This window comes from Mixophyes fleayi, assembly GCF_038048845.1.
Source record: "Mixophyes fleayi isolate aMixFle1 chromosome 2 unlocalized genomic scaffold, aMixFle1.hap1 SUPER_2_unloc_6, whole genome shotgun sequence".
Classification (NCBI taxonomy): domain Eukaryota; kingdom Metazoa; phylum Chordata; class Amphibia; order Anura; family Limnodynastidae; genus Mixophyes; species Mixophyes fleayi.
Genome location: NW_027445883.1, coordinates 319,127 through 335,444, shown reverse-complemented (window position 1 = coordinate 335,444; position 16,318 = coordinate 319,127). Strand labels below are relative to the sequence as shown.

The 16,318-nt window shown below is 42.9% G+C and overlaps 1 protein-coding gene across 1 annotated transcript in view; it reads right to left on the bottom strand.

The window, feature by feature from the left end:
- Nucleotides 1-16,318, bottom strand: part of LOC142109663 (Fanconi anemia group J protein homolog) — a 197,299-nt gene that overhangs the window by 37,202 nt on the left and 143,779 nt on the right. The window contains exon 15 of the mRNA XM_075193728.1: nt 1,570-1,729. Coding sequence (XP_075049829.1) covers nt 1,570-1,729 — 160 coding nt within the window. The remainder of the gene's footprint in view (nt 1-1,569; nt 1,730-16,318) is intronic.

Genomic DNA, 16,318 nt, shown 5'->3' with positions numbered 1-16,318 from the left:
ATGTTATTAACAGCTAAAAAAAAAAAAAAGAAAACCAACGAGATGGTTTAGTGAGAGGCATCTGTTATTATCTTTTCCAAAGAAGAAAAACCCACAGTGCATCAGCACACTACAATTCCTAATTTTATTATTGATAACACTGGGAAATACTTTCAAAGCTGGCAACATGGGGAAGATGCAGTTGGGAACAGTTGTGAAAGACAAACCAGCAATGTGGACAGAGATGTGAAGAAAAATGTTTGCTCAGCACACTCTGAAGTCCAAGTAAATGCAAACTGTGAAGAAGAAAAAAGTGGAGGCTCTGGACCAAAATGCAGGTCTGAGGCTGCATGGTAGCAAAGATGACAACCTCAAATTTATTGAGGGAATGATGATAAAAGTAATTTAGAAAGGTATTTAGGAAATAAACTTAATGCCATCAGTGAAAAAACACAATTGGGAAGCAAATTGTATTTTTTAGAGGACAAAAGATTTGAAGCACACGACATATATGGAGAAAAAGTCTGTACGATTATCCCCCAAGGGATAATGGTCTTAAAATGGTCTTTCACTCCACAGACCTTAATTTAATTTAGCATCTGCAGCATGAGGTGGTAAAAAAATATAAAAAATCCAACCATTTGCCAATGTGAAGTCAAAACAGTTTTTTGTACTTTTGGGACCAAATGCTTTCTGGAACCATCAGAACTTGGCTGACAGTATGCCTCGTCTATTGTCTGTGGTTCTTATAGCCAAAAGTAGTACAGCCTAGTAATTATACTTATTGTATGTTGCCCCAGAATTAATTTTGGATAAGAAATTGGTGTAGTATCGGTAAATAAAATGTACTTTCTTATTAAGTTTGCTTTAGAATTTGGCAAAACATTGTCATCATAAAAATATGAGTGTTATGTGCAAGATGTTTTAACAAAATATGCTGATTAAAATATTATACTATGCAGATTGACTGTAAATTCATCTTCCCTATTATAGAGCATTTCCTAAGATTCTAAAGCATAATAACTGAATATGAATAAGCTTCAGTACGGTAAGTACAGTCACTAATAACCTAAAAAATATAAACAAACTCATTCTCACTAAAATATATAGAGAACTATAGTATAAAGTTTTAACACATATAGGAAGAGGCTAAGTGATATTAAAATGCATCATCAAATTTTAAAAACAAACAAACAACAACATACAAATGGGCCACATTAAAAGCAATCATTTATTAGAAGACCTATTGCAGAAATAATTGGGAGTGACATATCATAAAGGACAGGTTTCTTTCCATTTAAAGCTCTCAGGTACTGGTTGAGAGAGAACATAAAAGGAGAAGTTTGGAGAGAGTTATATCTGGGAAATCATGTTTACTAAATCTTTGAGGTCCTGCCATAAGTTCTCAAGAAGTTCAGTTTTTATATATGGTCAACTAACTATATTATTGGCCATTAACAAAATCTCAGTTTCATTACTGCCACTTATTTCTGCATTTGCTTGAGTATTTTTATTATACAATTTTTTTTTTACTGTTTTGCAAATGCACAGAAAATATGCATCTGGTCAGGTTTACCTTGTTACACTTACCTTTCTCTCTCTTAAAACGTATTGCATCATAATACATCTGCAGCAATTTATCAAAGTCAGCTTTATCTCCGCCTTGTGGTTCTTTAATGACTGTCTTGAACCTTTCTAAATTCGCCCATAAACCAGTATGCAGCCACCTGTCTTTCAATTTCTCCAGCATCTAAAAGGATTGAATGTTAGGAAATGCTCAGTGATGATTGTATTAACCTTTTAAATTAATTAGATTATAGCTAAGTACATGTTAATGTTATACTTTAAAACCCTGTTAAAATAACACTGACCAAAAAGATAATTCCAAGCACTGGAATACCACGCATTGTATCAATAAGCTGTCCTCACTAGCAGACCCATAAACAGAGTAGAGAAACAAGTGATTTTGTGTAGTGCACAAGAAGGTGGAATATAATTATCTAAATTGATTCATCGAGATCGGAGTTGGATCCTCAAAATATAAAATCACAACTTTATTTAGCAGTCATTTAAAATATAATATAGTAACAATTCAATTAAAATAAAAACTGCAAAATAGTTAAAATGTGTGATATGCAGTGAATTAAAAATCACACACGGAAATCATGTAAATATCACTAAATTATTGTGTATTTAAAAGTGAAACAGTTACATGCAGTTGGTTGACTAGTATACAGTTTTTAACAACTACATGCAATTTGTTACTTAAGATAAGCAACATATAAAGATAACTTACTAAGAGTGCATAGTAATATCCCTTAATATATTTGGAGATATATTTGAGAATTCAAAGTACAAAGATTGTTTCTAAACCTGCAAGTGTACAAATTAACCAAAACCCTTTCCTATGGCACTATAATAAACCTAAATACGTGGGGATCTATATCTGAGCAATAAAAAAAAAGTTTTCCGCTTAGTGATAGTTAAACGGGAAGACTCCGTAGTACTGAATACACACCAAGAAAGGATAAATACATAAAGAAACATTAGGAGCTTAAGAACTATATATAGATAACCTTTTCACTTAACAATGTGATCATAATGAATCTTATGCTATTAGGATGTACTATAAAAGACTATACAGAATAATTTAGTAATATTTACATAAGTCTCAGCAGATTTTTAACTTACTACATATTACACATTTTAACTATGACACTAACATTTTATTTTAATTGGAATGTTACAATATGATTATTTTAAATGAATTATGAATGAAGTTGAGATTTTATTTAGTGTGGATCCATATCAGTTCTCAATACATCATTATATACACTTTACACATAAACGCTTGGCGTACTATTCTGTTTATAAATCTATCTTTGTTATGTGATAGCACCTTCCTAAATCACCAGATCATACATTTATTAAGTTTAAAAAACAAAACAAACGGATACTTGTAACAGTGTTTAACAGTAATAATTCACCTGTGTTGAAAAAAATAGTGCCTCTGGTGCGGTAGAATTACTTTTTGTTTGTTCTCATTAGTAGACAGTCAGAAGTCTTATACCTTGAGAAGCATTGGTTAACCAGCCACAGTAAGTAACTAGCTGTAGTCTCTGGCACTGGCACCCGAAGTTATAGATGCGGGTAGGTATATTTATCAATGATTGGCTACTGTTGAAGTTTAATAATCGGATGAAGGTGGAAATCAATATTTTCTGAACACTAATATCAGTTGTGATGCAAATAGTATGCAATTGAATAATTATTATTGCAAATAACAACATGCAAATAAGTTTAATCTATTTAGTTAAAAGAAAATATAAATGGATAAAAAGGCTAAATACTGTTTACAACATACAAATTACAGTTTGGTATCATTCTGTTCGCAACTGCATGACAACTTTTATTATTTATGTAGCGTTCACACTTTGTGAACGCTAGTTATAAATATCACTTTTTCATACACCAAATAGCCAATTCACAGATATCATAAAAAACAGTTTATACAGATCTAGAGGCGGGAATCTGGAGGACACCTGGCAATCTCAAATAACAATGACCAGAGGACTCCCCCAATGCCATGTCGATTTCCTGGGAGGTCAAGACCCTTCAACCTACGAATGAAGACCTTAATACTGTAACTGTGTATCTTTGTGATGTCACTGCTTTTTACAACTGTAGTGTGTATAAATTGTTCACTTCTGGTTTTGGAAACCAGAACACTCTGATAGAAGCTTGTGTTAGTGCTAACAAGCGCATGCGTATACATATAAACTTTGCCCTGTAATATATTTTGCAAATAAAATCTTTGTGGTTTGGAACCACAACAGTCGCATCGGAAAATCATTATTGGTGACGATAGTTACGGACGTTACACTGCCCTGCTATTTATTGGTCGTGGATCACCAGAGTTCATCTAATTTTCCAATTACTTCGGATGAGCCTGGATGTCCAAAAGGCGACTTTTTTTGTAAACATGGTGTATTTTAAGTATTTATTTTAGGATTTTTTATTTTATACAGTAGGCACTGTATTTCTTATTTTATTGTGGTACCACAAATGCAAGCATGGCACCCCTGTGTGCCAAATTGGCAGTTGTACTTCTATAAGTGCCAGCATCCAAAAGCACAATAATAGTCATAGGATGTCAGTGCATGTTGGCGCCTGCAGTAACACAATAGCATTGTGTGTGTGGTCAGTTTTTAATTTATTTACATTTTTATAATGGCTGGCACCTGCCCAGTAATTATATTATTATAGAATCCCTGCTATGCCTAACTAAATATTCTTATTATTCTGTTGCATTCTATCTATATTATACACATATATTTTACCTTCTCCCACTTAGATAATATCTAAAAATAACAGCAAACAAAAAAAAACAAAAAAAACAAAAAGGAATTGGTGCACTTGCTGGGATATATCTTTCTATCCAGTGCACTATCTGCAGTCTTCATTACTAAGAGGGTCTTGGTGGTACACTACATCCATGGCATTGTGTTTGAGTGATCGTACAAACCTCTTGCTCTTTTGGGTCTGGGGCAATTATTCGGTAACAAAAGGGATTAAATGGCCTCCTTGTCCCATCTCTTTCAAGGGCTGTGGAGAAAAAATGCCTATGTGTGGGTGCCATGAAGTCTATGTTATAACTTCTTTCTATGATGCCTTTGAGCCATATGACCAAATAAGGTCTGATCTATGGTACTAAAAAAGCAAGAGGCGGGCTCCCACCACAGGCTTTGCTAGAAGAAGAAGCCAGTCTTCTGCTATGCTTTTTAGTGGGTTTGGATGCTTGCCTGACCAAGTTGGTTACCATCCCATAGGCAAATGAATGGCCCTTTGAGAAAGGTACTTTTCGTTTGCCCCAGAAAAGCGAAACAACTGAAATCATTGTGCCTTAAGTTTGCGAGCATTTACATGGAGGAAAGAGCACTTTCTCCCAGTGACTTGAGAGAAAATCCTGTCAAATTCTGGATCAAAAGAACACTCCGCTTTAAAAGATAAGGCTTTTAGAGACTGTTTGGAGCTGCTTCTGCCTCACAGGACTTAAGCCAAAACGAGTGCCTGGCTGCAACCACCAAGTTGAGATTCTGGATATGATAAGACCTGCATCACCCAAACACTCTGAAGCTTGGTCCATCAAGGACAACAAATCTGATTTTGGGGTATTAGATTGTAAACCCTCAATAATCTGCTCAGTTAACTTCTCTACTGTTTTGCTTTCACAATCAGTCACTAGCATGGGTCTAAGCGGTGTGACCGCTGCAAAAAAAAAAAAAAAAAAAAAGACTTGAAAATCAAATCACATTTCCTACCTGTGCTGTCTTTTAAAGAATCAGCTGTTAAAATCAGAATTGGGGAAGCTTTTGAAAGGCGGGCAATGGGGGCATGCACTCTTGGCGGAATTTTCCTGAAGGAGTAGTTAAGGCGAAACCCACAAGATTCTTGAAATCTTCTATCAGGTGTTTGCCAGGCTTGTGGTGAAGATGGGAAAGAAATAGTATCTCTTCTTTTAGGGCTAATATGGATCCTATGTCAAACAGCTAATCCCAACTGTTTCACACACAGTCTGTAAGAGGAATAATCTTTCCTTTTGAGGTAGCCCTGCCTGTGAAGGGGGGTTAACCAATCTCTAAGGGGGGTTAGGAGGGATATTGTCACCTATCTCCTAAGGACGCCCCACAACCCATGTCAATTCCGGGATGGATTAACCTAAACCCTCGACCAGGCTGGTTCTACCATCTTGGCTGCGTCCACATCTCATACGTGTGTAGATTTGGGTCCTTAGCCTCGTAAGCTACACATCAGGATTAGAGATCTGAAAGTCCATTTGTCTGTTTACTTAATTGTGACCTAGTCTGACCGATTGCAAGCGCCATCTCAGCTTTGATGAGGGAGTAGAGAGCTGCGTAGTTGATTCACTGCACTTTGGGAGCAGTGGCAGTCAAGGGGCACAGTGATGTAATAGGAGCAGCTCATAAGTGCCAGGCACCTTGTGTAAAACCAGACCGGACTTCTATCTCTAGGAGCTATCTCTTTGTAAGAGCGGCAGAAATGGCATCTGAGGCGGCCATTCTGGTGACTGCCATCCTGCTCTTGAATACAGCAGTGCCTACAGCACAACTGACCATCTACTGCTAATTAAAAATAAAGTGAAAATAAATTAAAGTAAATTAACTTCTACTGCTAGTGTAAAAAAATCCCTGCTCCAGGGCACTTAGGAAAATACATGGTTAGTTATTGGTGGAGAGTTATGGAGGGGGAAGGAGCTTCTTAACCAACCTGCTTTCACAGATTTAAAACTAAGTACCTACTCCAATGAGTCCTCCATATCCCCATGGTAGCAATGTCCTCAAAATATGGGTGTCAACTTAGAACAAGAAACCGAGGAAACAGTGGGCAGAGGCTCACCAAAACTGGACAGCTGAAGATTGGAAAAACATTGTATTCTTGGAATACATCATCATCATCATTTATTTATGCAACACCAGTAGATTCTGTAGCACTTTACAATTGGGAACAAACGGTAATAAAACAATACTGGGTAAAACATACAGAGAGGTAAGAGGACCCTGCTCGCAAGCTTACAAGCTTAGACCCCTTAATAGATCAATTGAGCATTGTTTAAATGACTACCTGAGATTTGTTCTCGAGTCGTAAAATCTCAATCTAACAGAGCAATTTTGGGAAGTGGTGAAATGAGAGAATTGCAGCAGTGTTCTCCCCAGCACCTATTTCCCGGGTGCTCCACTCGGCTGTTTTTACTACTTGCCAACCGGCTATTGGAGCCCAACAGAGTCTTATTATAATAGAATAAACCATTGTTTCTCCTTTTAGAAATGGCACTATGTGAGCACTACAGCCAGCAGTGTGTGTTAGACCACTGACCACCAGTTGACCAGTTCTGGCAGGTGTGGGCAATAACCTCCAAAATTTTTCATTATTGCAAAGTATTACAAATGCCCCCACCCATCTGGCAAAAAATTCTAGTCAGAATACTGTGCAGCATGAATGTGCAGCCAACAAATTCTGCAGCAACCGCTTGATATTATAATGTCAACAAAGACCCGAATATCTAAGGAATGTTTTCAGCAACTTGTTGAATACATTTCACAAAACATTCAGGCTGTTCTATGGGCAAAAATGGGTCTTACCCAGTACTAAAAAGATGTACCCAATAAAGTGGGCCACTGAGTGTATTCTATGAATGAACAGACCTAAAAAAAAAATAACCATCCTAAAGGATTGGTATAGATAGTGGTTTCCATCGTTCACAAACAGTATAACACAGACAGAGCAACAGCATTGAGGAGTAACTGATAACTGAGAAATAATGCTAGCGGCCAAAGTGGTCTTGTTGTCTACTAAGGAACCTTAGGAAACCACAATTTAGATTAGGTAGTGTACAGTTGAAATATAGTTTAATACACTGAACCGCTCTATTGGATGGGAATTTGAAAAACAGAATCTTAATTTAATTGAAGTCAAATATCCTCATCTATTCACAGATGAACTTATCAAAAATAACAGAGACTGCACATATTCTCCACGTAATCCTTACCTATGATGCACCTCCCTACAATGCGCTCTGCTCCATCTGGCTTTTGTTTTCTCCATCATATTTTCTCCTTGGCAAAACAATGTGGGGGGTGGGCATTATATAACATGCAAACAGATAAATGGTTGCGAGGTGGTACTTTCCTAACTCAACTCAAACTGCAGTAGTCCAGCATTTATATGCTATATGAAAAGCAGGCAGCGCTTTCTGTGCATGCAAAAAAAAAAAGAAAGGCATTTGCAAACTTTGTATTGCAACATGTTTTGTCCAGGTACAAATGTGTACTCTTTGGCTGGATTTACTACTACCTCTAAAGGAGGCCCTTTTAGGTTGGTAATTTACTAAAACATATAAGGGTTATATTCCAAAATATCATCTATTTCAAAATATCCACCACAAACAAAATTCACTAACTAGTGTGTATCTATTTAAGCACCTCAAAGCCACTATTTAAATATAAATAAAAGCTATACTTTACTGCGCTGAATAATATGGATTAAATAATGCCCAACCAGCTCTCCTTTCACTCTTTTGAGCATGTTGCCATGTTAGGAGAGGTGCTTTTCTTAACTTAATAAACAGACAGTGACTGACAGCTCGGCATAATTGGATGCAGAAATACACTGCGCAGATTGGCTGATTCATTCACAAAGACAGTGCTATTGATGCCACAGCAACACATCAGTGCACTGTCCTAAAGATGTGGGAGAAGTTTCAGCTGCCTGTAATGAATCCAGTACTTAAAATTCTAACTGAGCTGCTGTGGAATGTTAGTTTAACTTTAAATCTGCATTTTACCTTTAATTTTGAAGTTAGTGCTTCCTTAACATTGCTATAATATTGATCAAAAAAGTAAGAACCCAATAGGTATATTCCTTGGATGGAAAGTATCCATGAACATGGTATCCCATAGCTACATTAAAGGTAAAAGATTTAACCGTTACACCTTATACATGTATAACATATGTTCACTATTAAAGGGCTTCTAGGTCTATAATTATAAGAAAAAGAATGAAGCATATCAGGCAAATTCATAACAGTAGCCCGTTTCACATTGTGTCTGAAAGCAAAAATGCCAGTGAAACTTAACAGACATGTTTGACATTGCAGAGAGTTATGAAATGTATCTGGAAATGACATTATTGACTGCATGCTCACTTAGCTACCAGTGAAGCTGTTACAACAATGACCATTTCAGAAATTTTATGCTTGCAAAGAGACTACAAAATTAGCACTCCAATTGAGCTGTAAAAATATTGATATCTAATATCACGATGCTAGTGAGCTGTGAAACAAATTAACCGTTCAGTTGTGTTACAAAAGGATGTTAAAATGATTTACAGACAAAAATGAATCCCCAGAAGAGTCTATTTAGCCTTTTGCAGAATCTACTGGGCATTTCACAAATCTAACGTAAAAGAATATTTCAACCTAGCGCAGTGATACGTGGCAAGAATAAATATATGAGATTGCGATCCCCATGTGTCTAACTAGGAACTTGAAGTCGACAAGAACACACAATCACTTTTTACATGTTAGCCTTGTGCTTTCAATGGGAGTGAGGGCAAGGTGACATAATGACCTCTTAAGTTATGGAGTTTCTCTATGAGTGGCACTATACGGTTAAACCCTAAATTTTAATATACCCAAGTATGTGACTTATGAAATTGGTGAGAGGTACAGAAGTGGTTTTATCATGTACAGAATAGTATATTTGCCATGAGAACAATGGACATTTGTACATGACATTTGTATTGGATAGATGGTTAGGTTCTTTTTGTAGGCTGACTAAACATCCATCCAAAAAGCCATTTTTCTGTTCCTAAATTCTCTTTCCTGTCAAAGTCTTCAATCAGACGTATTCTCAATACAACATATGGTATTAAAACTATTAGATACAAAGGGTATGTTTTCCTTGAGTAGTCTATAGAGAATCTTCATGCAAATATAACATAATACAAAAGGGCAATTTTAAAAACAACCCAGAGAAGACTAACGCAACTGCTCCTTATGGAACCCCACTACTAACATAGAACTGAATTGTGCTGGACAAGCCGTATGTAATCTACCTAAGTGTAGAGTTATCTTATGCCAGAATCTACAATATAATTTAGTACACTATTACAGTATGTTATCTACTTGAGTGTAGCGTTAAACAATTATCATGTAATATGAGATTAGGGTTGTAAAGTTCACATTTTTGATTAAAAAATAGTGTGTGATGTACACTTTCCTCCTCAAATACTGTGCTGCTTAGAATTACTATTGGAAGCCTTCTCCCTTATCTTTTAGGTTACAATATTTAATTGGCTATAGGCCTGGTGCAAGTTATTAATTATTGGTAGGAAGGGGATGGTGCTTGTTTTGTTTTGATTTATTCCAGGGAATTGGATTTTCCAATGTGAAGTATTAGTAATCCAAGTGGCTAGTACTGGTACTGCATGAAAAACAATAATGCTGATTTAGAGTTAGGGGCATATTCAATTGTTGGCCTTACAGCCAAATTTAACGCGCCCGCGCATTATTACCGTCATTATGGTAATAGTGCGCGTAAATACCGGTAATAGTTTTAACGCTGCGGGCATATTCAACAATTGAATATGCGCCTTACAATGTGAATTTGTTATTCAGAAATGTTGCAGATGTGTTAAAATCATGATGCACTGGGAGTCACATTAAAGCTTGCTGCATCAGTATCTGTGGGGAAACAAAGCATAGAGTGGTGCACATTTTGGACTTAGTAGTTTTGTACACTGTATTTAGTTAAATATAAACTATTATTTAATATATATATAGCTTAGTAATACATACTGTGGCATTGAGCGCTACAACAGCTGGTAGTAGAAAAGGGTACTACATGCAAAAGCAAATGCAATTGTAATAAAATGTAATAAATCTACAATAATATTAATAATTGAGACGTAAGGGGGAATTCAAGTCCGACGGAAGTCCTGTTGCGTGATGTGCGCCTACGGAATCTAAAATATTGCTGATTTTTCCATGCACCTCTATCAGTGATGTTTTAGTATTCTTACATCCTGTGGAGCCTTCAGATGGGACTTTGCAGGCAATTGAATTCCCTCCTTTATGCTTTATTGGCAGAGTGGCTTACCTGTTGTCAATTTAAAGCTTGCTACATCTGTAAATGAGAATGAATGGATTGTATGTTTTTGCTACCCTATTATCCCTAAGGTCAATCCGATTTACTATATAGATAGATGCTTTCAGAGTGTGGTGAGTATACACAAGTCAGACACAGCAAAACTGCAATTTCAAACATGGATCTAAACCAACACTATATTTTTATTCATTCAATATAATTAAAAAAATAAATACAGAACTATGCACAACCACAGATAAACAGTGACATATTAATTTCAAGTGCATCAGATCACCCAAAACCCTAATAAAGAAGAAAAAGGAAATCTCTCATATTATACCATTTAGTAGATAAAATACCTGAAATAGTGGTCATGAGCAACATCTGACAGCACTAGTGCTTTAATGTAATTGAAATCTGTTCAAACACACCAGTAAACACCAGATTCCCGGGGAGCTGAAAGAAGCTGTCAGGTTGAATTTGCACTGACCATACACTCTGAGAAGTAATGTATTGTGAAAATGACCACAATACCTACAGCTTCACCAAGTCAATCTATGAAGAAGGCAGACATAAGCAAAAGCAGGTGTATGCTGCTATACTGATATGTGTACTACAAATACAAACATGCTATTTTGTGCTTTGTTGAAGTACATATTTGTGTATAGTAATTCAGTACATCAGTCTTCAACTTCAAGTGGTTGGCAACTGGTGGTCTTTGCCTGTCTATCTATCCTCTGCTGTATAGATAAGTGTGGCATCTCATGCTTTCAAATGATGTTACTAGCGTTGAATGTATTTATGACTATGCTTTTCTATAACTGTCCAAACAATTGCCTGAACTGAGAAAAGGAAATTCTAGAAAAGCAACAGAGGGCAGCAGAGTGGCTTAGCGGTTAGCACTTCTGCCACACAGCACTGGGGGTCACGAGTTCGATTCCCGACCATGGCCTTATCTGTGTGGAGTTTGTATGTTCCACCCGTGTTTGCGTGGGTTTAATCTGGGTGCTCCGATTTCCCCCCACACTCCAAAAACATACTAGTAGGTTAATTGACTGCTATTAAATTGCCCTTAGTCTCTCTCGGTGTGTGTGTGTGTGTGTGTGTGTGTGTGTATATTAGGGGATTTAGACTGTAAGCTCCAATGGGGCAGGGACTGATGTGAGTGAGTTCTCTGTACAACGATGCAGAATTAGTGGCGCGCTATATATATATATATATATATATATATATATATATATATATATATATAAACTAGGCATTTATATAGTAGATAAATGATGATGAGAATTTCTATGACATTTCCTATATCAAAATAAAAGACACTGTCATTTTATTATATACTAAAATGTACATTTAGACAATTCGAAGCATTAAAAAAGCATAAAACACCAAGGGAACAGTTTTCTTATGGATTCAACCTTTGTGAGATAGTACAAAATGCAGAGAGGGGGATGTGTGAAATTGCTTAAATACATTGTATTCTTTTATGTCTAGCTCTTTATTCTGAAAGCTGAAAATAGTGTGACTAAATGTGATTTGTATGCAATTTTAAACAATTAATCGTAAGAGATTATCCACTCCGAAAAATTAAAAAAAGACCTCCTCGCATTCTCTATTTCTGTTCAGCATTTCTGACCTGAATCCATGGAGTCAATGATTAATTGCATACCTCATTAAAAGCTATTGACAAAATGAATCGCTTAGGCTCTTGTGATGCATTAAAATTTCAACAAACTGCAGCTTAATGAAACAAGCTCACTATACTGCAACTGAAAATCTACTATGCGGCATGACTCATTGAAAACAAAGTTATTAAAGTTATACAACTAAAAATAGTGTTTTCAATAACATTATGGATAAAGTTTCACTGCATAATAGTTGTACTACAGAGGCGAAGTATAATTGTTGTGTAGTCGGTTGATCTCCACTGCCCAAACGTTTCAATGTAATCTCACTGCAAGAGCTTCGCAGGATTAGTTTTAGGTGATTCTATGAGGAAATTGCAGACTTAAAATAAAGAATATAGGAAATGATTTTTGTTGGAGAATTAATTTGATTAAATTAATAACATTAATAAAATAATATTGAATTTAACAGCATTTTTTCCTCGCAATTTATTATGTGATTAACTGCAAATAATTTAACAGCAAGACTGCAAATTGCCTGTGTTGCTTTAGCTTTTCAGCTTTTATATTTGCTGTTAAAATGACAGTACAGTTTGCTAGGTTAACCTATAGGGGCAAAAAGGAGGAATATTCCCCCAAACACAATTTATTTTATATCCACCTTTGTACAGCTCCTATAATACCCCTTTATCACCAAATGGGATGGGAGAGAGCGCACAGGGGGAGGGAGAGGGGGGGGTGGGGGTGAGAGAGGGGGGGTGAGAGAGAGAGGGGGGGCGATCGGGAGAAGGTCTGGAGGAACAGAGGGCGGGAGGGAGAGAGAGCCGAGGGAGGGAGAGCGAGAGGGAGAGAGAACCAAGGAGAGGAGAGAAGGAGAGGGGTGTTGTGAGAGAGGGAGGGGGGTTGAGAAAGACGGACGGGGGTAGAAAGAGAGCGGGAGGGAGGGAGAGAGGGACAGCGGGAGGGAGAGAGGGACAGCGGGAGGGAGAGAGGGACAGCGGGAGGGAGAGAGGGACAGCGGGAGGGAGAGAGGGACAGCGGGAGGGAGAGAGGGACAGCGGGAGGGAGAGAGGGACAGCGGGGAGGGAGGGAGGGAGAGAGGGACAGCGGGGAGGGAGGGAGGGAGAGAGGGACAGCGGGGAGGGAGGGAGGGAGAGAGGGACAGCGGGGAGGGAGGGAGAGAGGGACAGCGGGGAGGGAGGGAGGGAGGGAGAGCGGGGAGGGAGAGAGGGACAGCGGGGAGGGAGGGAGGGAGGGAGAGAGGGACAGCGGGGAGGGAGGGAGGGAGAGAGGGACAGCGGGGAGGGAGGGAGGGAGAGAGGGACAGCGGGGAGGGAGGGAGAGAGGGACAGCGGGGAGGGAGGGAGGGAGGGAGGGAGAGAGGGACAGCGGGGAGGGAGGGACAAGCGGGAGGGAGGGACAAGCGGGGGGAGGGACAAGCGGGAGGGGAGGGAGGGACAAGCGGGAGGGGAGGGAGGGACAAGCGGGAGGGGAGGGAGGGACAAGCGGGAGGGGGGGGAGGGAGGGACAAGCGGGAGGGGAGGGAGGGAGGGAGGGACAAGCGGGAGGGGAGGGAGGGAGGGAGGGACAAGCGGGAGGGGAGGGAGGAAGGGAGGGACGGACAAGCGGGAGGGGAGGGAGGGAGGGGGAGGGAGGGACAAGCGGGAGGGGAGGGAGGGAGGGAGGGACAAGTGGGAGGGGAGGGAGGGAGGGACAAGCGGGAGGGGAGGGAGGGAGGGGACAAGCGGGAGGGGAGGGAGGGAGGGACAAGCGGGAGGGGAGGGAGGGAGGGACAAGCGGGAGGGGAGGGAGGGAGGGACAAGCGGGAGGGGAGGGAGGGACAAGCGGGAGGGGAGGGAGGGACAAGCGGGAGGGGAGGGAGGGAGGGACGGACAAGCGGGAGGGGAGGGAGGGAGGGACGGACAAGCGGGAGGGGAGGGAGGGAGGGAGGGACGGACAAGCGGGAGGGGAGGGAGGGAGGGACGGACAAGCGGGAGGGGAGGGAGGGAGGGACGGACAAGCGGGAGGGGAGGGAGGGAGGGAGGGACGGACAAGCGGGAGGGGAGGGAGAGAGGGACAAGCGGGAGGGGAGGGAGAGAGGGACAAGCGGGAGGGGAGGGAGAGAGGGACAAGCGGGAGGGGAGGGAGAGAGGGACAAGCGGGAGGGAGGGAGAGAGGGACAAGCGGGAGGAAGGGAGGGACAAGCGGGAGGAAGGGAGAGAGGGACAAGCGGGAGGGAGGGAGGGACAAGCGGGAGGGAGGGAGAGAGGACAAGCGGGGAGGGAGGGAGAGAGGGACAAGCGGGGAGGGAGGGAGAGAGGGACAAGCGGGGAGGGAGGGAGAGAGGGACAAGCGGGGAGGGAGGGAGAGAGGGACAAGCGGGGAGGGAGGGAGAGAGGGACAAGCGGGGAGGGAGGGAGAGAGGGACAAGCGGGGAGGGAGGGAGAGAGGGACAAGCGGGGAGGGAGGGAGAGAGGGACAAGCGGGGAGGGAGGGAGAGAGGGACAAGCGGGGAGGGAGGGAGAGAGGGACAAGCGGGGAGGGAGGGAGAGCGGGGAGGGAGGGAGAGAGGGACAAGCGGGGAGGGAGGGTGAGAGGGACAAGCGGGAGGGAGGGTGAGAGGGACAAGCGGGAGGGAGGGTGAGAGGGACAAGCGGGAGGGAGGGTGAGAGGGACAAGCGGGAGGGAGGGTGAGAGGGACAAGCGGGAGGGAGGGTGAGAGGGACAAGCGGGCGGAGAGGGAGAGAGGGACAAGCGGGAGGGGAGGGAGAGAGGGACAAGCGGGAGGGGAGGGAGAGAGGGACAAGCGGGAGGGGAGGGAGAGAGGGACAAGCGGGAGGGGAGGGAGAGAGGGACAAGCGGGAGGGGAGGGAGAGAGGGACAAGCGGGAGGGGAGGGAGAGAGGGACAAGCGGGAGGGGAGGGAGAGAGGGACAAGCGGGAGGGAGGGACAACCTGGAGGGAGGGACAAGTGGGAGGGAGAGAGGGACAAGTGGGAGGGAGAGAGGGACAAGCGGGAGGGAGAGAGGGACAAGCGGGAGGGAGAGAGGGACAAGCGGGAGGAGAGGAGGACAAGCGGAGGAGGGAGAGAGGGACAAGCGGGAGGGAGGGAGAGAGGGACAAGCGGGAGGAGGGAGAGACAAGCGGGAGGGAGAGAGAGAGGGACAAGCGGGAGGGAGGGAGAGAGGGACAAGCGGGAGGGGAGGGAGAGAGGGACAAGCGGGAGGGGAGGGAGAGAGGGACAAGCGGGAGGGGAGGGAGAGAGGGACAAGCGGGAGGGGAGGGAGAGAGGGACAAGCGGGAGGGGAGGGAGAGAGGGACAAGCGGGAGGGGAGGGAGAGAGGGACAAGCCGGAGGGGAGGGAGAGAGGGACAAGCGGGAGGGGAGGGAGAGAGGGACAAGCGGGAGGGGAGGGAGAGAGGGACAAGCGGGAGGGAGGGAGAGAGGGACAAGGGGGAGGGAGGGAGGGACAAGCGGGAGGGAGGGAGAGAGGGACAAGCGGGGGGGAGGGAGAGAGGGACAAGCGGGGAGGGAGGGACAAGCGGGGGGGGGAGGGAGAGAGGGACAACCTGGAGGGAGGGACAAGTGGGAGGGAGGGAGGGACAAGTGGGAGGGAGAGAGGGACAAGCGGGAGGGAGAGAGAGAGGGACAAGCGGGAGGGAGGGTGAGAGGGACAAGCGGGAGGGAGGGTGAGAGGGACAAGCGGGAGGGAGGGTGAGAGGGACAAGCGGGAGGGAGGGTGAGAGGGACAAGCGGGAGGGAGGGTGAGAGGGACAAGCGGGCGGAGAGGGAGAGAGGGACAAGCGGGAGGGGAGGGAGAGAGGGACAAGCGGGAGGGGAGGGAGAGAGGGACAAGCGGGAGGGGAGGGAGAGAGGGACAAGCGGGAGGGGAGGGAGAGAGGGACAAGCGGGAGGGGAGGGAGAGAGGGACAAGCGGGAGGGGAGGGAGAGAGGGACAAGCGGGAGGGGAGGGAGAGAGGGACAAGCGGGAGGGAGGGACAAGCGGGGGGGGAGGGAGAGAGGGACAACCTGGAGGGAGGGACAAGTG